Below are 26,233 nucleotides of genomic sequence, written 5' to 3'. Positions count from 1 at the left end.
TCGCAGATGCTGACGCGCCAATTCACCACCATCCTCCCCTCCACCTCCAAGTGGAATCCTTCCCTCCATCCTCCCCACCACCACCAGGATGGTCCCTTCCATACCTCACAGGGGGTCGGCTGCGCCCCTGCCTTGATCTTCAGGCAGGATATGCAGAGTCCGGACCCTCAGATTGCGAGCTACGGACGGGGCCTACGCCAAAGAACTTTATTGCTTGCTGGGTTGTTAATAAATGGATAATTGTCACTATATCTATTCTCCCGAGTCTTTCTGGTAGAACTGTTCTTCGTGTCACTGCACACACTTTAATTCGCCAAATGGAAACAAAATAAAACCAAAATGAATAAATTGCTTGAATACATGGGCGGGCATTAAATGCGCCTTTCCGCTGATTGGTCAACCAAACATAACACCGTGCCGGCATCAGTTGATCCTCAGTTCCGCGCCACAAGATAATAGTCATCCACTGCTACAGTTGCACGGATTATTAAAGCATTTATTGCAACTACATTTAATCTCTTTCTCATCAAACAACCAGACTAACTAATGGCTTGACACAAATCATACCAGGGCAGAGCAGACAGGGCTTTCTTCTGTGTATACATCGGTTCACCTATGCGCCGTGTTCAGTTTAATATTAACCTATCTCATTTCAATATTCATTTACTTCACATCTTTACACACAACTACCCCTGGCCTACATATTTGGAACACTGCCTGTTTTATTTAACTGACCAACAAGTGTGTGGCAAAAATGTGTGATGCACTACAAATATAAACCACGACTTACTAAACAAAACCAAAAAACATTAATATAGTTAAACCCAAATTAACCATGGTTTTGCTACACTAACTATAGTTTAACCATGGCATCTGTAGTAAAACTGGTTATACAAATGGTAATCAATCCGCCCCCAAAAAATGGTTAGGCTACTACAGGAAGATATTTTTAAATAATGTTGTGCTCTTTCGACTATTCGTGCACTTGATTGGAATACATTTTTGATTCCCAACCCTACATTCAACACATAATTTTTTAAAGATCAATGTCCCGTAAATAGAAGCTGTCTTAGTGGATAGAAAAGCAAATTAACCTCAGCTTGCTTTTAGACTTGAATTTGTACCTAAAATCCATTTCCTGTAGCTGTGGATCAGTCTACAAAACAAACTATTCAATGACTACGCCTGATGTCAAAGAAAGATAAGACTGTATTTCCTGGGAGTACACAAGGATGAGTGAAATGTTTGATGTTGCAGGCAAAATAGTCGATTTCAGCATATTGCCTTATCAGGATGGAGTGTTAAAACTCACACATTAAGTGTTGCCAATCTTTTCACGGCATCACATTTCATCCCACGAGTTAAATTAGTTTAGCAATACAGACACACTAGAGCAGCCATAAATGCTATAAACATAGAAACATATGATACTAACTGAACATAAATGGGAAACAACATGTTTATGCTGCTGTAAGATTTACACAAATCTGCTCTCAGTAGCATACAATGACAGCTACTGTATATATAAACATATAAATCACAAATATTTGTTAAAATGACAACATTTTGTATATATATTGGTGAATATTGGATATTTTATTGTTTATTTCCCCTATTTCTACATTTAGATTACCATAGCAATCATCTAATGCTCACTTAAAGCAACACTAAAGATTTTTTTTACCTTAAAATAATGTTTCCAAAACCGTATCAGTGGTTCATCAAGTCATAACAGGGAGAAAGGCACTTCTGGATTCGCTTTGCGGTCTTTTATCGGCTAAAACCACACTATGTAAGTTTGCCAGACGTTTTTGTAGTTCGAATGAGACACAAGAAAACTAAAAATTTGACTTACATTACGTCAAATGTTACAATAGTCATTATTTAGTTTTTCTTCGTTTCTGATGTCACAATACATCATACTTTCATGAAATCATGCAACATACTCTACCTTGCCTGTGAACATCGTTCATTCCAAAGGAACAGTTATTTAAAAGTTATTAGTGTTGCTTTAAATTTAATCTTTACAAACACTAATAATTCAACAACACTGTTAATTGTAATACTTAGCATACCTCAAAATTAATATAACATTTTCCAATTATTTATTATTTATTTTACAATTACCAAAAATACAAGTTTCATAGTTGGAAATTGTACATGTCTCCAAAACCGCCTCTCAAGTCATATTTACGAGTGGAAAATTACGAGTGAATTTTAGATGATGCACAACAGACGTTATCGAGTTGTGACATTGGAAATGGCTGTGTCGATGCGAAACATCACTGATCTATAATATTGATAATATAATATATCTATAATCTATAAATAAAAAACAGTGAGAAAAAAAACAAGTCTGTAGCTACTGGTGTTAATCACTCAACTTTCACGTTTTTTTTTTTACATTTAGTTGTGTGAAACCACTTATAAGTTGTAGAAATAAATACTTTTTTCATTTTTCTGAATTAAAAAGTAGTTATCTGGGTTTATTGTTCAGATTCAGAATATAATTCTTTTGTTTTGTTTAGACTACCTCCATGACACGTTATGTGTCCGACTTGAATGCGTGATGACAGACTGCTGAAAGTATCTGCACACCCAACCAGGTCAGACTAGTGAATTACAAATAAGCATTCACTCTCTGCAGAATATCATTAGCTGGGGCGATGTGATGTTTAGTTCAGGTAAATGTTGCACAGGAGGGCATTATTATCCTCCATCTGAGGTTAGAGTCAGTGCACCCAACCATTCCACACCTCCAATATCTGATTACTGCGCATGTAATTACATGTGATGTAACTACCGGCGATCTGGTCTTTCTCTTTCATTAGGAGCCGCCATCAGGACTAAATGGCTGACTCATCTCACTGTCTGTCTTTCTACATGTTGATTCTCATTTCTGCTTCCTAAATATCCTCAGATAGATTCTCAAGGTCTGAGTCGAATGTTTTTCTATGTTCGATTAACAGGGCTCCTAATACTAGGGATGAGCAAAACGAATGAAAAAAATGTTTTCAAAATAGACTACTCTGTGGGTTGCCTGAATACTTGTCAACTAATATAATTTAGCTGGTTTAAGATACATGGTAACACTTTATTTTAAGGTGACATAGTTACTCTTTACTTCATGTACTTACTATAGTAATAACAGTAAATTATGCATAGTTACAAGTAACTAACCCTAAACCTAGTCCTAACTGTAACCTAACTATCGTAAGTACATGTAGTTAATGGATATTACTTTGTACATATTTGAGTAAGTACAATGTAACTACGTCACCTAAAAATGTATGATTTCAATGAATGACATCTTTTTTTGGAAACTGTAATACTTTTTTTCAGGATTCTTTAATGAATAGAATAGCATATAGCAAAAACAAAAACATACTGACCCCAACCGGTACACTAAGGAAAAATCTAGCCAAAATGAATAAACATCACTAATCAAATAGTTGGCTAGTAGTTTTTCCATCTAGACATATCCATAGTGACTGTTTGGTAGGAAAAAAATGACAGGATATTCGGTTTCAGCATGAACTCAGTGCTGTTCAGAGTAAAGCTCATTCTCTGTCTCACTACATGCACCATTCGTTTTCATTCTCTCCTTTTTCTCTTTCACGACAATGAAAGCCGTTGTATCAGAAACTGGTGCCCCGGTGTTTTATTACACTGTTTCAACTAAACGTGTGTGTGTGTGTGTGTGTGTGTGTGTGTGTGTGTGTGTGTGTGTGTGTGTGTGTGTGTGTGTGTGTGTTTGTGTGTGTGTGTTTTTTCAGGTGTGTGCATCTGTGCGGAGCTATGCAGGAACATTTACGCAGAGTGTGTATGTCTGTGTAGCTCCCTGCACGATATTGTGATTCACTCCCCTTTTCCAAGGTGGAAGGACACTGGAACACACACAAATATCTGATTGTAACCAGGAATTCATCTAGACACATCACACACACAGACATTCTGCACTTCTCAAGTAGTTCAATCACAAACATACAGGTGCTGGTCATATAATTAGAATATCATCAAAAAGTTGATTTATTTCAAGAATTAAACTTAACAGGTGAAACTAATATATTATATAGACTCATTACATGCTAAGTGAGATATTTCAAGCCTTTATTTGTTATAATTTTTATGATTATGGCTTACAGCTTATGAAACCCAGAAAATTTTTATATTTCATGAAACCACAACGTAATTACACAGTAATACCATGCTCATTGAACCAGGTTTAGGTTCTTTTGGCGGTGTGGGCAGGTGCAAATCCTGCTGGAAAATGAAGGAAGTATGAAGTGCTCTTAAAATGTCCTAGTAGACAGCTGCGCCGTTGACTCTGGATTTAATAAAGCACAGTGGACCAAAGTCTTATTTTCTGATGAGAGCTAATTTTGCATCTCATTTGGAAATCAAGGTCCCAGACTCTGGAGGAAGAGAGGAAAGGCACAGAATCCACGTCGCTTGAAGTCCAGTGTAAAGTTTCCACAGTCAGGGATGGTTTGGGGTGCCATGTCATCGGCTGGTGTTGGTCCACTGTGTTTTCTGAGGTCCCAGGTCAACGCAGCCGTCTACCAGGAAGTTTTAGAGCACTTCATGCTTCCTGCTGCTGACCAACTTTATGGAGATGCAGATTTCATTTTCCAACAGGACTTGGCACCTGCACACAGTGCCAAAGCTACCAGTACCTGGTTTAAGGACCATGGTATCCCTGTTCTTAATTGGCCAGCAAACTCGCCTGACCTTAACCCTATAGAAAATCTATGGGGAATTGTGAAGAGGAAGATGTGATACGCCAGACCCAACAATGCAGAAGAGCTGAAGGCCCCTATCAGAGCAACCTGGGCTCTCATAACACCTGAGCAGTGCCACAGACTGACCGACTCCATGCCGCGCCGCATTGCTGCAGTTATTCAGGCAAAAGGAGCCGCAACTCAGTATTGAGTGCTGGACATGCTCATACTTTTCATGTTCATACTTTTCAGTTGGCCAGCATTTCTAAAAATCCTTTTTTTTGTATTGGTCTTAAGTCATATTCTAATTTTCTGAGATACTGAATTTGGGATTTTCATTAGTTGTCCGTTATAAAAAGAAATAAACATTTGAAATATATCAGTCTGTGTGTAATGAATGAATATAATATACCAGTTTTACTTTTTGAATGGAATTAGTGAATTAAATCAACTTTTTCATGATATTCTAATTATATGACCAGCACCTGTACTGTATCAGCTCAGCATTTAGGTAAGAAATCTGTGACTGTTATGAATGTATGACTGAGAGGGAAGTTGAAAGGTTGATTATTAGCTCAGTGAAAATAGCTATCTTGTTCATTAATCATCTCCCTTTAACACCCTTTTTCTGGTCACTCTCTCTCACACACACACACACACACACACACACACACACACACACACACACACACACACACACACACACACACACACACACACACACACACACACACACACACACACACACACACACACACACACACACACATATACACATACATGAACTCTACCAGTAAGATCTCAATTTAAAATGTTAATTAAAACGTCAATTCCATTAAGAGCAACAGGTGAGAAACTGAGAAACGTCGCCATGACACATTCTCCAAACTCACGTTATGAAAAACATGTTCAGACCATACTCTTTTCCAAAGAAAGCACACTTCAACATTTAAAGTTACACACCTGCACGTTTAATGATGATGACGTGACAGATGTTGCATAAAGACAGAGATGAGTTTGTGCTGATAAAGGCAGTCAGAGTGAGTGGGCAGTAGATTAATAAGTCAAAGAAACACAGCACACACAAAAGCAGAAGACAGAATCCACCATTTTCTGAGCAGAGCAAAAACTCTCATCAAAGACAACCTTAGATGTCTACTCAATCTAACCACACACCAACCCATTTCCTTAGCAACCGTGACTCATTTCCCTAACTACAGGGCTGAAGGCAGTGCAGTATAGAGCAGTGAGGTACGTCGCTTCAAACAACAATTAACCTTTTCTGAGAGATTTCAATGAAGAAGGACTGTCGTTTTCTCGAGCTCCGCAATTCACTTGTCACAGTACAAAGATAAGTGTGTCTCAGACGTGTCATGTGACATTAGACCTGAACACCTGGACTCTTACAGAGCACAAACACACAGACTCTATCACTCTTTCTGGCCTTCAGGTGCTTTCAAACCTACGAAGCCTCCGCACCATTCAAGGAACGCAATTCTTCGTTTCTGTTCTCCATCTATACTTGATGTCTCCAGTCGCCTATCGGTGGAAAACCATCAACAGAGTAAACACACCAAATTTACAAAAAGGTGATTTTAAATCCCAACATTTAATTATGTCATAATTTAATCACCCTCCCCACCCATGTTTTTTCCAAACATATTTTGTTCTTCTTCTGTGGAACACAAAAGAAATTCTAAATATGTTTCAACCGTTTTTGTCCATTCTATGGAAGTCAATGGGGTCCAAACCAAGCGAGTAAATGATAACATAATTTTCATTTTGGGTGAACTGTCCCTTTAACAAAGACAGGAGGCTTGTTCGACTTGAACCGGCACTGCACAGACCGATCGATGAATGACATCGAAGTACCGCGAGAGCGAATAAAAAGTAGACCGCTCCTTATGCTTTTGAATTGCTCTCGCGGTACTTTGATGTCATAAACCGATCGGTCTGTGCAGCGCCGGTTCAAGACGAACAAGCCTAGGATAAGTTTAGCCCAGATAAATGATGATTTAAAGGGATAATTCACCCAACAACAGACATTAGTCAGGGCAGACACCATATTGAATTTTATGCAGATGAAAACAAGTCTCTGAGGGATAGACAATAGTCTTTACTATATGAAGGTAAAGGACCTGATCACAACATTTGCAAAACAAATTTTTTTTTTTTTTCTTCTTTTTTTACAATTTGTCATCTGAACAACTGAAATGCTAAGAAACTACAGAACCATCTATTGAACAAACTGTACTTCTACCCCTCTCAGCCTCGATTTCATACCTGTCAAACATTAAATATGGCACTATACCCAGACTAAGGACTATTGTTATAATTTACTCACTATATATGTCATTCACAAATGTATATATTTTTCTTTCTTCAGCGTAGCACAAGAGAAGATGTTTGAAGACAGTTTCAACTGTTTTTTCCATACAATGGAAGCCAACGGGCGTGCATAAGTGAATAAAAGATGGCAGATTTTTCCTTAAAGAGTTAACCATCCCTTTAACAAAAAGAAAGGAAAAAATGCATAGTGGACAACAGGTTTAGTTGGTCTCTTCATAACACACCATTTAGGAAAGAGAATCCCATCTCAAAACCCATTCACAAACACTGTTACAAATACACCTAAATCTGGCATGCTCAATCCCATACATACATAATAACAAATGCAAAATATCGCAAAAGCATGCAATAGTCGGTGTTTAATAAGGGATTAAGATGAACGGAATCCATACAAAAAAACACTGCGGCGACACACACTATACAATGCTTCAAATAAGCACCTGAAATACCTTTCAACGGCAAATGATCTTCAGAAAGAGCTTCAAGTGTCACATCTTTTAGGACAAAGACACAAGAGTGTCAAACGGGTCAAGAGCGGGAGAACTTCCACACAGTCCACACCGTGCAGGGATAATGTCCACACCTCTGCATCTCAGGATGAGAGCGCGTGTGAAGGAGAGACGGTGGAAAAAACGAGAAGACAAGGCTAGACAAAACATTACATCAGTGCTACGAGCAATCACACACAGCGAAAGAATGTTCAGAATACATGTGACACACGGATGCCGCTCCTCCGCTTTATATTATAATCATAATATTTGTGCTGTTATCAACTACTGTTTGCTTAAATGCAAGCTTTTGTGCCTGTGGGAGAAAGGGTTTTTTGAGGGGTTGAGGGAGGGGATAGGCAGAGGATATATGGGACAATTAATCAGACTGGTGCGCTACAGCAGATGAGGGTAAAGAGGGAGGGAGGAAAAACAAAATGAGAGAATAAGAAAGGGATTACAGGAAAGACACCATAACAAAGACAACAGATATGCTTTTTTTATCAGCTCAAGTGTGCTTTATATGAGAGGATCAGACGGTAAGACGTGGCAAATGAAATAACCTCTTCATCTCTCACAGGCCAAAGAAGATCCGCCATGACCTTGTGTAATCTCAAAACCTGATGAACTCTTTGAAGTATTCGGCTTCATATTAAAGTCTCTTACATAGTGTATTTTTAAGAGGATAGAATTACATAAACGCCATAGACCTTTTACGTAGTAAACCGTTACTGAGAATTTCAGGCATCTAAAGTAAAACTGCAGTAGCATGTGGTCATCACATCAGAGAAAATACGGTAGAAGAATCCTTGAGAAGGTTTACCAAAACATGGATTCCACAATAAAACTTCAATGTTTTGCTAAATCTAGTGCGGCATACTTGTTTTTAGTACACACACACACACACACAGGAGACCCTATTAATCACCTGATGACACTGAAGTGTTTAGAATTTGACTCCAGCCTTTTCAAGAGATGGCTGCAAACTCTACAACTCCTCCACACAGCTTGAACACAGAAGTGTGAGATCTTGTTTTAACACAGAGCTGTTAAGCAACTCAAATAGTCAAAATCTAAAATAGATCAAACAGCACATGCTTCACTGCCCACAAAGCCAGAACTGCAGCAGACTGCACTGAGGGGAAGCAGTTTTGACCTTCCGAGTGACAGTCAGTAACCTTTTGTGGTAGCTGTGATCACACTACATGGACTGTTTGCTTAACATTTAATACAACAGATGTCTGATGCTGTCACTGTACTACAATCGCCAGATCTCTCTCTCTCTCTCCCTCTCTAAAGAGTGTGTGTTTGTCATATGTGTGGTATGGTCGGATTTCTGCAGATGGACCCAGCCTATCTGTCAAGGCCACAGCACTCAAAAATGAAACACAATAATGATCTACCATACCATATTAAATATCCCACTAAGGCCTTTAAAGAGCAGCGTGGCACCACTTCGTCTGTTATTGGTTTGGTGATTACATTACTGGACAGATTGATTTTGTGTAATTGCCTATAAAAAAACATCAATGAGATTAGGGGATTTAGTGGCCATCATTCCTTAAAGGTAGGGTAGGCAATAAAAAAAAAAAAGTTTTGTTATACTGGTTGAAACTCTCTTCACATCCTGATAGCAATCTATATTACATGTACATATATCTTCTGTGGAAGTCTCAGGACCAAAAAATGTCCTTGTCAACATATGTATTTCTATGTCTCCGTGCACCCAGTTCGCACAGATATACGTCATCAACTTGGAGGATGTGTTTCTGTATCAACACTATCAACACCGAAATGAAACTGCAGCAGTCAGGTGGTACAAGTAAGAGCTCTGTATGTTGTGTACGTTCATTATTATTGTAATTCTATGTGCTTTGAGACATGAGGTAATTTAACATCATCTCTTTCCTAGTGAAAATTTGCAGACTCTGCTCTGGCTGTGTGTGTTCATGTGTTTTGGAGGAGGCTTTAGAGATTCTCTGAAGGGAGAGTGGTATCTCATGCATTCAAAGCTAGCTAGCTATTGCTAGCTTCTCCAAAATGACCTACCCTACCTTTAAAGTACAGGGGGCATATTACAGAAACTTTCTATCTTAAGTCTTAAGTTAAGATCTGAAATGTTAATTTAGGATTTTTCACAAATTCGTTTTACAGAAGCAAATCATAAGTTGATTTAGGATTCTTATCTTATAACATCTCATCTTATATGTAGTTAGGAAATCTTAAACCCCTCCATCGAGTTCGGTAATCAACTCTCAGGTCTGAAAATGGAAAAACTGGAGAATGGAGAAACAAAATAAGTGGTGCTTTTCATTAAGTGAAGTTTTAATAAGCTTGGTCGAAAAGGCAAAGCCTAATCCTTTTATTTAATAGAAGCCTGTAATTATTTGTCAGAATTTTTTGTCGTCAAAGTGAAGCACATCATTTGGGTTTTCACAAAGTCTTTCCACCATCAAACATCGCTGTTCTTGATCTTGTATTATTAATAAATGTGACACCATTCTTAGACAGGGCTATTATTATGTAATTATTATGTCCCCTCCCCCTGTATATCGGTACCTGTTCAGTAGGATGGAAGCTGTATCGAGTGGAAATAAGCTGTGGCCCCTTTAAAGGGGTCATATAATGGTACATGATGCACTTTTAAGTTGATTGTACTGATATGTGTGTTGGCAGTGCCTGTACACAACCATCATATAATGATAAAAATCCATCCAGTGTTTTTTTTTTATCTCCTTCTATGTTTTCCCGTCTCAAATCGAGCTGTCTGACCGTGTGACATCACATGGTCGGACACCCCTCCCACGATTGTTAATTGACAGCAGCATTTCAACACAGAACCACCCTGAGCGAGTTGTCATCATAGTCCGCCATTGTTGATACGCTGGAGCAGAATGGCGTCTAAGCGATTGTGGTGTTCTACTCTTGGGTGTAATAACGAACACAGCAGTCATTTTGATGTTCCTAAATCTGAACCGCTGAAGACGCAGTGGCTGAGTTTTGTTTTCGAAGGGAATATTCCCCACGATCAACGTCAATGCTTTCATGTTTGCGCGAATCATTTCTCACCAGACTGCTTTATAAACGAGGGTCAGTAGTTTTGCTAAGAAGCTTGCTCCTGAAAAAAGAATCGGCACCAACTATTTCTGTTTAAGTTTTACATGACCATTAGCTAGCTGTAACATCAATCTGTCAATGAACTAACGTATACATCAGTCAACACATAGCGTTCGTATCTCACTACTCTACCCTACCAGTACAAAGATAGATCAAAGTGACATTAACCAAGCATTCAGAAACGTCCTGTTCGAGCCTTAATTGTCGAACTTCTTCTGGGTCGTCATCTTTTCTGGGTCCGATTCCGGTTCAAATTGATACGGTAGCACAGATGTGTCCTCAGAGACTCTCGCTGCCATTCTTTCTCCAAAATATTCCCTCAACTGTTGTCGAGGTAACACTCCACGTGTGTTGTGTTAAAATGCCCCACAGAAAAGAGGGGCGGGGTGAGCAAAGCTCATTATCATTTAAAGACACATGCACTTAAATGGCGTGCTGAAAAAATAGCTGTTTTTGACCAGGTAAAATTAGTGTTTTCTTACAATACTAATGAGAATGTTTTATTAAAGTATATTACAAACTTTTCATTTAGACCCTAAAGAATCATATTAACTTGTACAAAAAGGGCATTATATGACCCCTTTAAGAGCTGCGCACGCCCTGTTGAACTGTCGGCAGACAGTCTGTATTGTATGTGCGCCTCGAACACCCCACGTATGCGGCGCCGGGTTATTTCTGTTTGATGCTCATTCTTATCCTATTTTTGTTTACCAAGTAACGCTGTGGACGGTAGAATGTGAGGCAGACAGTTACATGAGTTTGATTGGGGAATAAAGTGCAAGTTGTGAGATGCCAATCACCGTGAGTCTGTCTGGCCTCTGTAAAAACTTCCATCTGTGAGCCTATCTTTCCTCCTGACACAACGCCTTACAAAGCGTCGGACATCGAACAGGCACAGATAGCCTCCGAAGATGTCTACTAGTCCATCAACAAGAACGCCAGGTAAGCATTGCTGTTGGATCCATTGCTGCTTTTTAGCTCTCGCCAACGAGTGAAAGCCTGACCGAGTGAGACTCTTGTCCGGTTCCTCACGCGGTCAGTTTCTCGTTTTCTTTTGCTTGATTGCTTGCTTGATTTCATAGATTGTTGATGTATCTGACGTCGTGCCGTAAAGCAAGTCGTGATTCTCGCAAGATTTGTCGGGGGCGCCACCTCTCAAACTTGCATAGCTGTTTTTTCCAGTGGCGTCCCCCCCAGATTTGCTATAGGGATGATTCGCCCTACTACGAGTTTGTTTACCATTGAAATGACTTTGAAGCTGTTATATTAAGGTGGACAGTGGAACTTTAAGTAAAAAATTAAATAGTTTGTTCATTTTCAATTGAGATAAAGTTTTTTCTTTTTTTCTTTTTTTACTATTTTTAGCAATAAAGTAACTTCAAAATTTGCAGACAACTGTGTGTAAGTGTAAGACAAAAAACAAAAGTAAGCTCAGGAAGTCACTCCCTGAAAGTGCTCCAAATTCCATTCAGTGGAAAAGACATCGCCTGTGTGGATATAAGGATGGTACACTCCAGAAAATCTCCACAGGAGGAAGGGAGTGTGCAACACATGGGACAGAGGTGGGCAAAACTTATGGAATATCAGAGAAGAACATCCTAGACACACACACACACACACAGTTGAATGTTTAACCTCTCTAGCCTCTACCATATATAGATCTCCAGCATTAGCGAGATAGAAGGGTGGAGAACAAGTCAAGGGTCAGAGAGGGTCCATGTGCTTCTCAAATTAAGCATAAGTGATCTAGCAGTTCTCCATTGTCTTAAGGAGCGATTGTGCATTTCTTTTAAAGTAGGAGATAGGAACATAGATGATGTCATTATTACTAAAATTACACAGACACACATACAGTATGCATACACATATCCATACATGTTCAGTAAAACTGACTTTTTGCACAATCGAATTTACATTTAGCCTCTGTGGCCACTGCAAATTCCAAAATGTAATATTGAGTCTATTATTGAGATTTTAATAATATTATAATAATCAGAGTTGTAGAGGCAAAGAGGCAAACTACAAAAATGATCTTGGCAGGACAATAATTAAAAAAGTTATATTTGACAAACATTCAATAATAATCATTGAAATTGTATGGCAACCTTCCCAGGAATCAACAAGCAGAGCTTTAGCTTTGAAATATATTTTAAGACACTGGAAAGTCCAAAATAGAAATGCACACTAATGCTTGCACACTGCTTTTACTCATGCATGTACACATTAGTAGTCTGACCACAATGCTTTAGCACATTTGGTGTGAGGTTATAATTAACCTTATGTCTGTAAGTAAGGCTGTCTGCTTGTCACTTGCTTTCAGGCACGGTCAGGCTCTCAGTGAACTCTCTGTTCAACAGATGCCCAACACAAACTCATACAGAAAACACAACAATGCACTTTCACCTTCAGTTTGGGAGTTGTATTAATCCACTTGTATTTTGTATGTGCATAATATAATATGTTTAAGGCTCACAACAGGGACATTTCTCAACTAGAAAGCAAGACTAGACTAGCTTGACTAGCTTGGAAACGTGTCCTGCATCAGGCATCTCATGTCATAGTGGAACCCATACATCTCACTCTCATAGATTTTTATAGATTGTTCCCTCTCAAAATGAAAGCACAATCCAGTCTGCCATCGAGTAAGAATGAATGTCCCATTAGCCCATATAGGGTGACATTAAGTGCTAATTTATTACTTCCTTGCATATTATATGAGTCGGCTTTCAAGAAGTCTAAGACTCCATTCAATTGGCATTAGAAGTGGTGACAGAACATTAGATAATATGTATTACATAATAATAACAATTGTAAGATTTACTATTTGAGTTAGGGTTAGGTTTTAAAATGTACTTTCATTCAAATTTACCAAAAACAAACAAAATCCCTTTCAGTTGAGTAAAAAAAAAAAAATAATAATAATAATAGTAATACCGGGAAAAGGTTAATAACTTAAAAGTTATGTTCCAGTAGCTGACTGTTAATAACACCAAAAAGCAAATATTTTTATTTCAGTAAACTTCAGAATCACTTCCTGTCTCCTAAATTCTTTCATCATCATGAACGTTTCTGAGTGCAAGAGTTTATCTGTACAGTGCTGAATGCGGCTGTCGTGCCAGATTCTGTACCAAAATGACTCTATTGTGGTAAGATGTGTGATCCATCAAATGTCAGTCATCATTATTCTTGACATCTTGTCATAAGTACTCAAAAAATGTTAGTTTACATGACCTGTTTCTGAACGAATCATGCAGTGATTGATTCAATGTCAATGTTAAACAGCAGCTCTGACATGGCAGAAACCATTTTTAACAACAGCAATTGCATCAATGACAAATTAGAAAATGCACATATTTGCATACAATTATACTTTGATATTTCAAAACCATTCATTTCTGTCAAACTTGCAGCAGTTTACAGAAGATTAGTGGACACTTCCTCTGTGAGGTTTCAACTTCAGTCATGGCTTTTTTAAGGGTTTCCACCCTTTATGACCAGTGATTTTCCATTACTTTTCCAGTCGTGCATGATTACTAGACTTTTTTCTCTCTCTTCTTAATCAAGACATAAAGATTGCTGGAGAGGATATTCCAAAAAAATAAAACATATAATATAGAAACTTTGATTTCTAAGTCTAAGTGCAAAGCAATTTATATTCAAGACAGAACTGCCCATATAGGTTTTCCAGGACTAGAGAATTCAACTCTAAACTTTTAAAAATCCACTGAATCGAGTTTAATCAATTGCCTTTTGTTTTATCTGTCTTTCTCCTCTGTTCACTTTCAGATGGTAAGCCCAATGGCTTTGTTTGCTTAGAGTACACTGCATACGATAAGCTCCCCCTGCACTTAGATTCATGCACACTAACATATTCATTTCCTGTACAGAGACCATTTATGTCAAGAAGCAAACAAGTTACTTCCACTATCTAGCAGACATTGCCGGAGGATTGCAGCTTCAGCTGTGTTGACTGTATTTGAAATGTACTTTTATAAGGAACAGCATAGTATCTGTATTCAGAAAGATTTGGGACATCAACACTAGTCCCAACAGACACTCAGTTACCCTTCACATGTCCCCTGTTCACGGGACGAGATGTGTTTGAGCTCTACACTGATGATACTTCAAACAAAGGAGACAACGACATTAGTCCCAACTATTTCATGGCATTTGAACTCTTTCTGTAAGGCTGGACAACATTCCTTCAACGTGTAGCTATTAATAATAGGCTACGGGAATAATATAGATTTTCAGTCAGGAATGTTTACGCTTTCTCTCCGAGCCGAACTGACGATGCCCTGCAGACACGAAAAGAGACCTGTGATGATGATCTCAGGCAGAAGAAGCACTCGTTTAACCGAAAACGTAAATTAACCACCTAATATTACATTTTAAAACGAAAAAAACAAACAAAGAACATCTTTGTTCACTTATTTCCCTTCGGGAGTCTAACTGTAGGCTACTCTACAGGTATCTAATTCACTAAAGCCAGAAACTTCACTCACCTGGCCGCTACTGTCGAGTGCTAAATTCAGTTTTTCTGTAGCAGAATCCCACGGCGATTAGATAAATTTGATTGTGTCCTTCGGTTCCGTGTTTGACAGTGTAAAATCTTGTCTGTCTCTCTCGCAGATGCTCGAGCTCCAGCTCGATCACAAAACTGTGCACGCGCTACCGAAACTACCTCGTATCATGTCTGCTTTGCGCGCGCCTCCCCGCGTGCAGCAAAAACACGACTGTTTCTGTGGTGTCTGAACTGTGTGAGACTTCGTATTTGCATGCTGAAACAAATCTAATCAACGGGGAAAAACGAGAAGAAATTGTTTCTCTTCTGCACATGTCCACACTGGTGTCCACTTTGTATGTTTAATGAATGTAACTGTGATCACACTGTATTCTTGTGTGTGTGTTTTTGTTGTAGCCTTGGATTGTAAATTATAATAAAAATAAAACACAGCTAACACTGCTGATTTTAAAGTGCATTTTTATTGTAGAATACAGATCTTCCTTATGATTGAGTTCAAAATGGAGCTTTATTGCCTTTTCGTTCTCACAAAAATATATGAAACATATTGGTCTTATAGTAGTTATAAGAGCTAATGAGTGACAGCCTCCAAACAATAACTCAAAACAATTTCATTTCAAAATAAAGATCAATCATGACATATAAAAATAATACAAATAACTGTTTATGCATATTCAATATTCGTTCCTTTTTGGGATTACCAGTTTTTAACATAGACATGACTATTGAGAAGTCAACAGAAACAATGCAAAAGCTGCAGTTCTGTGCTTTACATATCAGTGAAGCAGCTGGAATAGCCTATACTTCATAGAGAGGCACTACAAGTAGGAAATATACAAAAAGTATAATTAAAAAGCCTTTTTTTCTTTGTTTTTTCTTTTATTAATTGCTGACAATGCTTTTGGAAAGTGATATGACTGCTCAAGGAGCAATAATTGTTCCCAAAACACTCCTTTATTATCATAGATTGTATATATATATACATATATATATAAATCACAGATCACAAAAATGGTGAAGTGTGACTGTATTGGCATGTCAAAGACAATTAAGAGGAGGATGAAGACAATTTCCGAGTCTGTCTAGGGCAAAGCTTCCCACCTGGACAAAAGATGTAGCTCAATTCTTCTGCAATGGGTGAGGAGTCTCCAACATTCAAAAAACACACTTAAGAGTTGGGATTTTAACTAAGCCTATTTTAAGATTATCAATGCTTTCAGTGTCATGTTAAACCTGGTGCAATTCAAAATTTGTTTCACACGTAAAATGGAGCTGCTTAAGCTCAAGCTGATGATACACTTTTAAAAATAACTCATCTGAAAGCAAGATAAAAGTATTTTCTATTGGGGGAAAAAAAAGGAGTTTGTACGTCCAGTAAATGCTAGCAGCAAATTTTAAATCTCAAACAATGCAGAACCAAGCATAAATCGGTGAATATATTTATCAAAGCATACCTGAATCTTGGAGACCGCAAATAATGTCAGGTTTGCATTTAGTCAAGTTGCGTTTTGCTGCTCCCAGTGACTATTGAACAACATTTGCTGGCATTTAGCTAAACAGCCTATACCAAGCCATAGAACAATATAAATAAAATTCCAAACAACAATTGGTACACTTAACATTAGGACAGTAACACAATTTAACTTAAAAAAAAAGTGTTCAGCAGAAATAGTAAATGTACCACTTTGATGTTTGATAGTTGTGCTGTCATTTTTTTATTGCATGGATGTTCATGGATACATGTGTAGTAAAGCTGTCTGGAGCACTGGCTGTGGCACTAATGATCCTCTAATCGCTGTCTCTGCATCTCTCACTCTATTATAGTGGCATCCATCTGGTTAAGACATATACTACTGGCTTTGATACTCCATAATAGCATCACATACACTCAATACAGTATTACCTTATCAAAAGCCATCATCTCTTATACTCATATCTCTGGTGTACGTTTTTCAAAACTATTAGGAAAATCGTTATTTAAAAAAAAAAAAAAAAAAAAAAAATCAAGTCAGGGGAATTACAGTGTATGAAATAACCCTAGGTTACACCACCACCTACTGTTTATCTGAAGAACTGCAATATTAATTTTGAGAGATCGGGCATTCTTACGTTCAATACATCAAGATCCAGTGGAATGGCGAAAAAAAAAATAAAACAAACAAATTATCTCCCTTTAAGTAGACCAGCCACAAATAAAAATGTTTAAACCACCTTTTCTATACCTCTGTTAAAATGTACTTTCAGAAATAAACTTGGTCACTCAATTGTTATCGGAAAATGGGCTACTTGACAGAAAATATAAAGCACACTACATTACAAGCAACAATCATGTTTTGCCACTCAGCCCTAAGACAGAACACAAAACATATCTGGCCACAATGGTCAGCATATAGAAATCTGCTGTCATTGATAAAAATAAATACATTAACAAATACAACTTGTGTTGTGATGGACAGATCATTCAGAGAAGCAGATTGGAAACCACAGCTGTAGTGTTCGTCAATTTTCCAGATCATCACACTTTTCTCCTCTAGCAGACAGACAGCAATGATCTTGTTAGCGCAATCTCTCTCACTAGCACAAAAACTCTCTCTCTCTCAAACAAACTCACACACTCTCTCTCTCTCTCTCACAAACAAACTCACACACACACACACACAGACAAACACTCTCCCTCTCTCTCTGTCACACACACACACACACACACACACAAACACTCTCCCTCTCTCTCTGTCACACACACACAAACAGTCCCTCTCACTCAAACTCTCTCTTACACACACACTTACTCTCTCACTCAAACTCACACTCTCTCTCTCTCTCTCACACACCTCTCTCTCTCTCTCTCAAACTCACACGCTCTCTTTTTTGCCAATAGCCAAACAACATTACACAAACAATTTAACAGCAGAAGAGGCTGATGATAGGGGTTGGCAATTGAACCAAAACCCATACATAGCTGTGAGGAGCTGTTTTTCTATTAATGTGTGTACATCTATAGCATGGCAAAATTTGAACAATACTATAAAAGTATTATGAAACCATTTTCATGTTTGATCATATTTTTGGGGTATTTTTAGTTTTTTTTTGTCTTTTTTTTCCTTTTTTGTATCGTTTTCTGTTTTCTTGTACAAATATTTGTATAATCTGTGTACATGACAAAAAAGAACCACTCTTCAAAAAAGAACATGCATAATTTCTCTTGTACTAATTACATTTTCATGTTGTTTTTTTTGACATTTAAAAATCTTTGCAGTTTCAATATAACATTTTTATGTAATTTGAGTCTTTTTTTTCTTTTTTTTTAATTTCAGTTTTCCTCAGTGAGGCAAAAGTCCAGGGCTTCAGGTATTGCTCAAGTTGAATTCTCTCTCTCCTACATTCTCTGGTCCTCCACTTCTCCAGTAGAGCAGTGCAGCTCCCCTATAGGCAGTGAGCAGAAGCTGTGCAGAAGCCAGTAGAGTTCAGGCCTAAACTCTCCCACATGATTTCAGTCCCATGGCATATGCCCCACTTGACTTATTCTTTTTTTGTGTGTGTTTTGTTCTTTTCCTTTTCCAGCTACAAAGTCACACGCATCCCTTGAACAGTGGGACAGGAGAGAAAAATGATACCACCAGCACCCTTCAGTGGTCAGAAAAATTAAGAGCAGGTGTGAGTCTGCAGTAACAGCTCCCCCTATCTACACAGGTCCCCATGCGCTACCTCACGCTGAGGTTTCCTCTTCTTTAGGAGCAGTTTTTGAGACTTGTTGTGTTGCTGCATCTTGTTGGGGTTGCTGTGTGACCCTTGAGCACTTTTGTTAGCAAGCTGTCGGCTCTGAATAAAACAGGAAAAAAGAAACAAATATAACATTAATTTTAAAGTAATTAAACAATTTACGGATTTAATATCAGTTAAAATATTAATATAAGTGAACATTTTAAAGGATTTATTAATCTAGGCTAGTTTATTCATTGTTAATTTTTTGTCAAGGTTTGTTCATAATATAATAGTTAATTTACATATAGTATTCAATGCCAGATTTTTAGACAGCTTAGCAAACAAGCTAAAACAGGAAGAAGATGAGGAAGATGAATAAGAAGAGGAATAATAATAATTTATATATATATATATATATATATATATATACTAGGGGTGGAACGGTACACAGAAGTCACGGTTCGGTTCATACCTCGGTTCAGAGTTCGGTACAATGGAGGGAAAAGCAAAACAAAATTGCAGAAGGCAAATTTTTTTTTATTGTGCATGTCTCAGGCCAAAGAGACATTTTTTTCCTTTTTGGTTAATGCATTTTTCCAAAGGAGCCATGAAAAATATTATAAAATTAGTATTAAAGATGTTTTTTTTCAATAAAATTACAACAGTAGTAATTATTAGGTACATAGACAACTAAAAACAAACAAATATTCAGCAAACAATAAATAATTGCAATATGGAATTAATTGTGCACAACTTTCACTGTGAGGTTAAGTTACCAACTGATGAGCATAAATCATCTTTGTGTGTGTGAGAGAGAGAGAATGCACACAGTACTTACATCTACTGTGTTTACGTGAATACTCGACTTGGCATTTTGATATATTTCTGTGTTTATTTGGCCGTTTAGGCGCGCAACCGAAGACAAAGGATACTATGCTTGTACGTGTTGCGCGCGCACAGCCTCCTGTCAGTAGAGTTCAGTTCTCTTTCAAGACTTACCGCGCTTTTAATATTTAATTTTCGATATAAAGCACATCCTGCTCTTTTCTTTCTCATTCATTCATGTTTTGTCATTAATAACTTCAAACAAAATCGTCAACTGAAATCTGCACGGATTATCCAAAATACGACACACTTATAGGACATAAGGGTCTCTGCGGCAAAAGTGAAAGTACCAGCGGGTGAAATGTTTCGAAATGTCTCTTTGCACAGCAAATCAACAGTTTCAATAAAAGGATATATTAAAGTTTATAAAGCCTTTTACATTTTCGCTGCTGTTCTAAAAATCGCTATCAGCCTACCTTAAATTGCAGCTGCTTGAATCCCAGTGCAGGAGCTGTAACGTTAGTTGCTTGCTGTGGTGACTCGTGACACTCGCGATCAGCTCTGAACACGCACTTTTGCCGGTACAACTTGAATATTATTATTATTATCATAAACGTTTCATTAACTTCGGTAGGTTGTACAACAAGGGAATTGTAATTGGCTGCTTTTTCTGCAGAGAGCCGATCTCGTGAGTTTTATTTATTTTTAAACCGTGTATTCTCTGTGTAAATTGATGCACCGTTCAATACGAATACATGTACCGTTCCACCCCTAATAAATATACCGTTTCCGTTCAATACGAATACATGTACCGTTCCACCCCTAATATATATATAGTCATAGTCACTTCTAACAGATTCTTACCTTATTTCCCTTATTAGTGGGGGTGGGCGTTGTTGCTGAATGATTTTGAGATCTGTGATTGGACAGATTCCTTTCTGTATTCTCACTGTAAGAGCCTCGCCCACCCAAAGCTTTCGCTGTCTTATAGGGTGTTCCATCAGAATCCTGCAGAAAGCCAGTAAAAAAACAACAACATGTTTTTCTTTTCTTTTTTTCTTTGCATTTCACAAATACAGACAAAGTAAAATCATTTATTTGGTTGTTTTATGCCAAAAGTATGAAGTCCTTACCGCATCACTTGAGCTAGAGGCCGTTGAAGATGGCGATGGCGATGACGATGGTGATGAAGGAGAAGAGGGGGAAGGAGAGGAGTAGTTGGATGACACTTTGCTCCGGGGGGCAGGAGGAAGCCCAACACCATCCTCTGAAAGGTTATTATTACACTCATCAAGTTCCTCAGGCTTAACTAGCAGTGTGACATCATTTGCTATAGAGAAACAAAAAAATGTATATTCAGCGTTCTAGAGTGAGGATGGATCAAAATAAGCTCAGAAATAATGTCTTACCATTACAGTTGAGGACCGGCTCTTTGTTGCTCTTCTGACCCCACTGCACACTGATCCAGTCACGGTACTCTGCTACTTCCTGTGTGACACGGATTATTCTACCTAGAAGACTGTGGGGAAAAGATAAAACCAATCAAGAATGAGATCCTGATTTTATCACAGAATATCTTTTTCTACCTCTGACTGTTAATATTAGATTTTACAATATTGCCTGTCAGTTTGCAGTAGTCTTTTTCTCCACATATCATTGTATGGCATGAGCTGACCTATGCTCAGAAATTTATTAGAAGCATCAAGCTTATTGCGGGAATCATTTGGTGTCATTTATCGTACATTCAGATTTGTGCACAAAATCGGCGTATAAACGTTTTCACTCACAAAATAAAAATCTGGATTTTAAGGACTTTCGAAATTAAAGTTTATGAACAAATGTAAGAACTGAAATCACACGTATGCAAAAAAAAAAAAAAAAGTGCACAAATATGCGATTTGTGAAATTGTAGTCAATTAGGTAAAAATGTTTGTCCAGAAGTTCTTCAGTGTATAAATACAACTATTCCTTGCAATTAATAGTGACTGAAGACCCGCTATCTATGATAAGGGGTGCATATTCCCCAATCAAGAAAGCTTGAATACAGTGGTCCTAGTGTCTATATTACATATTACATCATGGCTCAATAAAGTGTCTATCAAATTTTAATATCAAATATAAAACTTAATATCAAATATATTGTATATATTGTCCCGCCCTAACAGCTGAGTAAATGAAACGCACTCTCTTGTCTTACCTCTCTGACTTGTTGTTGGGATAGTACTTGGCAATTGGGGATACAGCGTGACTTAAGACAACATAAGCGTAATCAAAAGCCTCTTTCACCTGCATCGCCCCATAGGAACTTCGTCCGACATCATTTCCTGTGGCACAAAAAACACACAGAAACAAATTATACGAATTAGAACATCTTCCAAACAATCTATGATGCTATTTCCATATCAGTTGAACGGTTTAAAATGCTTAGCAGTTGACTGTTTAAAACTTTTCAGTGTGTGCATAAGGGTTTGTATGTGTACCTGGCTGCAATGGATCTTCAATGTAAAGCATAGAGGGCCTGTACCCATCTAGCATGCCTTTCTGCACTTCATCTTTGGCCACGTATGAGCCACCGTCTTTGATCCTGATCCCCGTCTTCAGGTAGTTAAAATGCCGTCCGTACAGCTCAAAAAACTCAATCAGCAGCACACCCAGGTTTGCGTTCGAACTACACGCGTCCTCTCTACAGTGCAGCTGGGAAATAAAGCAGCAATTAGAATTGTGATGAAATTGCTATTTTAGCAAAAAGCCTATAAACAATTTCCATTAAACGGGTGATTTTCACTTTGGAGGTAAATCTGCGGAGTCATATACCTCTGATAACAAAAGCAAGCTTTGGCAAGCTGATATTCACAAAGAGAAGCATTACATTTATTTTCCAGCGTTGAGATGTATGCATTAAGTTGTATTCTAATGTACACTGCTGTTCAAAAGTTTGGGTCAATAATGTTTAAGTGTCTTATGCTAATCAAGGAATAAGTATAAAAATACAGTAAAAACAGTAATAGTGTGAAATATTATTAAAGTTTAAAATAACCATTTTCTATTTTCAAGGTTTTTCCTACATTTAAAATATTTTGGCTGCCAAAATTAATCTTTGCCACGCCAAAGGTTTATTTGGTTTATTTAATGTGATGATACTACTTTAAAACGTTCCTGTGAGTGTTTGTGTAAGCACTCTGTGAAGAGCGTCAAAGCTTTCTATTTACAACATGTTTTCCAACGTTGAGCAATGTAGCCTATCAGATGTGTTTAAGTTAGTCAGAATCCCTCAACACCTGAATGCTGAGTTTTTGACCAGCGAGAGTTCTGCATGCTGGCGAATCCTTTCATTATAACCAAGTGTAAGCAAGATGTAAATAAGATTCAATGCACAACGTAGACAGTTTAATTTATAAGATCATCAAATATCTTTGCTTGCTTTCTGTATATATAATATACTACTATTTATTTTATGAGTGTGTATTTAAAGGAATATGTAGAAGAACATTACCTGTAAGAAGCTGACAGCCATGAGGAACAGACTGTATGATCCGATTCCTCCTGTGAAAACCTCATTCAGCTCTCTTTGCAGTAAAAACTGCTTCAAAACCAGCACCAGGTACGGTAACACAGGATATTGCTGAAACACACACACACACACAAGTCAGAACATGAATCTGTTTAAAGTCAAGAATAGGGGATTGCATCGTCCCAAAGGCAATGGGTTTTTTGAATGGGGTTTTGGTTAAATGGCTGAAATAAAGTCTGCGGTGAACACAAGCGCAAGACACTTTCACATTTGATTCTACGACAAAAAAATACATCAATATTACCCCACTTAGTGGTGGTGGTGATGTTGAATTTGTGGGACTGTGGTGTGTACATTTTTTTTTTAAATGATTCACACACAGACACACTGTACATTAAGGAGATATGACCTCTGGTGATAATCCAGTGTAGTTGGTTCAAATTAGTTTCTAAAACCTAAACAGCTCCATTCAAAATCAGCATTCCCTATTAATTAATCACTTGAGTGGAAAGAAGTTAGAAACCCTCCACACTCACCCGTTTGAAGTCCTTAATGAGGTTTGCAGCTTTTACACCACTCTGTACATTAAAGCTGATGTCCACTTTTACCTCTGTGTGTGCATCTGTCAGTTTAATGATGGGGACCTACAGACACACAGAGCATTAAAGACAAGCAGGGATGTCTGACAGATGCCAAAAAACGCCCAACACACGGCAGTGCTCGTACCGTTGCTTTATCCAAGACTTTGACAGAGTTTTCATCTGCCACTTGTCTCTTGCGTAGCGCCTCTTCCAGAGTCCAAAGAGGTAAAGTCTCCCAGTGACCAAAAACCACCAAGTCTATATCACTGATACAAAAAGAGGATACAGAGATGAAAGTTTTAAATAAAGCAAACAGAAATCATTCTCCTCTTAAGAAATAAATAATCCAGTAAATGATGAGTCTGTGTATTGATGTTTTGAGAAAAGTTTGATGGCTTTTAATAAATGTAAAAGAAATTCTCTAAGTGCTCTTAAGTATATTAAGAATTTACTGACATCTCATGACTGAGTGCTAAACTGCTTTAGCAACTAGAACACGTGTGTGTTGGCACAGACAGATAAGCCAGTAAGCCAGTTCAGTAATTCAGGTGTCGTATAAATGCAGTACTGGTGTGTGACATGAGATTGGCTCTCACAAAAACTGCACACAGATACGCAGAGCCAAAATTACAAATCTTAATCCCTCCATTGCAAACACAAAAAGTTCAAATACATCTGCACGCCATAATATTTGTATAATACACAATTACAAAAACTCTTAACTTTCGTTTAACTCAAAACACAAAACAGTTCTACGTACAAGACCATGTAAGATTCCATAAGAATATTGTGCTCAGTAAAAAATGTAGCAAGATAAAACATTTTTTATAACATTACCTTGTAGGTAAATACAAGCCTGTGCGGAAGCTGCCAAACACTGCAACCTGCAATCAGAAAATAGGAAAAGAGGTTCAACTCAATCTTCCCAAACAAGAACCTAACAAACATCCTGTGTTCATATTTAAAACAAAAAATAAAAATCTAAACATGCAAATCAGAGTTTCTGTCTGAGTGCACTGCACAAATGTAATTATTTGCAAAAAACACAACAAGGACTGAAACAGGTGAGAAAGATGTGAACGCTGATGCATGATTATATGTTGACACTAGTTACATGCTATGCAAGCCTATGGTACAATGTACTCCACACCTTAAAAGGTGCAGTATGTAATATTGACAGCTAGCGGTTGAAATGGGCACTGCAGTCCAAATTCAAAATATTGGAGAGTTGTTTCCCTGCCCCCTCCTCCTCAGACTTGATGCTCACACGGGTTGCCAGATTGAGGACGCAACAGGAACGAGCGCAATTGACAACGGAAGGCAAAAAGCCTTACACTAAGTTGAAGAGTTGATTTATCTGCGTTTTAATATGCCTCTGGTCATGAGCTTTTTAAGATTGATGCCGAGGCTTTTAAGGTCGGGTAGAATCTGCGATCACTGACCCAGTTTGTTCGCTGGCTTCCATGGCTGCAATATGCTGTGTTTTCCACCAACTGGCCACCTGGGGTATCGAAATTCTATTAGGTAAATAGGCAGTGGGCGGGATCACACAGACCAAAACAAAAACAGACATTCCAACACAGAATGCACATTTCAAAGTGGAATAATTTGCTGTAGAACTGTATTTTGGCATGTTTCCTAAATATCAGGAAACATAACTGTATGCTTTTTATGCTTTAGTTCAGTCCAAAAAAAATTATATACAGCACCTTTAATAAATGCAAAATAAATACACATTTAAAAAATACACATTTGAGCTGAGCATAAATAATTAACCCTAAAACAGGCAAGTGTGGAAAACGATCATCAAAAAAATCATTTCATTTTTTATATCATCTGGACTTAAGTCAAACATATCCAAAATAATTTTTGAAATATTTGATGTAGATTGTATTTTATGAGCTGTATCTCCAGGATATGTTGCCCTATTAGGGTATTAAAAAGGCCAAAGTCATCAATTCTCCAATTATTTATTTTATACAAAAAAATATATATATATTAATAATAATAAATAATTTTCACCCCTGTTCTACCCTAAAATTAGCTGTGAGAGACCCTGCAAGAAAATATCTAGTTAAAAATGCAAAGATGTAGTCAACTAAACGTAATAATATCATGTATTTTACATGTGAACATTTTCAAAAAAATTTAACATCAAATACATAGGCCTAGATTGAGAAGGGGGACTGTGTACAGGGGGCCCAGAGGCCAGAAGGACGAGTTTTCTACTGGACCCTCCACAATCCACAAAGGAATGTGCAATAATGCCGTGACAGGTACAGGGGGCCCAGTTTACCTTCAGACACCATTCATTGTCAATACAGTGGATAATCCTTTTTTTATACCCTAATCTGGCAACGTATCTCAGGGGACACTTTTCAAAATGCTGTAAATAACAGCATGAGCAACAAATA

General features: G+C 37.7%; 2 protein-coding genes across 3 annotated transcripts in view; both read right to left on the bottom strand.

Annotated features, from left to right (window-relative positions):
- Window positions 1–15,419, bottom strand: part of adcy7 (adenylate cyclase 7) — a gene marked incomplete at its 3' end in the record, with an annotated part of 51,865 nt that extends 36,446 nt beyond the window's left edge. Inside the window, exon 1 of the mRNA XM_079592421.1 lies at window positions 15,181–15,419. The remainder of the gene's footprint in view (window positions 1–15,180) is intronic.
- Window positions 15,420–18,308: 2,889 nt separating this feature from the next.
- tent4b (terminal nucleotidyltransferase 4B) overlaps window positions 18,309–26,233 on the bottom strand; it is a 38,430-nt gene continuing 30,505 nt past the window's right edge. Inside the window, exons 3-12 of one of the 2 annotated variants that reach the window (XM_079584122.1) lie at window positions 24,657–24,703; window positions 23,965–24,085; window positions 23,775–23,882; window positions 23,221–23,349; window positions 22,208–22,421; window positions 21,925–22,051; window positions 21,137–21,246; window positions 20,861–20,994; window positions 20,592–20,735; window positions 18,309–19,019 (exon numbers count right to left, since the gene is read on the bottom strand). In XM_079584122.1, coding sequence (XP_079440248.1) covers window positions 18,879–19,019; window positions 20,592–20,735; window positions 20,861–20,994; window positions 21,137–21,246; window positions 21,925–22,051; window positions 22,208–22,421; window positions 23,221–23,349; window positions 23,775–23,882; window positions 23,965–24,085; window positions 24,657–24,703 — 1,275 coding nt within the window. In that variant the 3' untranslated portion in view covers window positions 18,309–18,878. Of the gene's footprint in view, window positions 19,020–20,591; window positions 20,736–20,860; window positions 21,058–21,136; window positions 21,247–21,924; window positions 22,052–22,207; window positions 22,422–23,220; window positions 23,350–23,774; window positions 23,883–23,964; window positions 24,086–24,656; window positions 24,704–26,233 lie in introns of both variants that reach the window. The other variant, XM_079584121.1, reaches the window with a different exon arrangement.

Source organism: Phoxinus phoxinus, assembly GCF_949152265.1.
Source record: "Phoxinus phoxinus genome assembly, chromosome: 2".
Taxonomy (NCBI): domain Eukaryota; kingdom Metazoa; phylum Chordata; class Actinopteri; order Cypriniformes; family Leuciscidae; genus Phoxinus; species Phoxinus phoxinus.
This window is presented reverse-complemented; position numbering and strand designations above follow the sequence as displayed.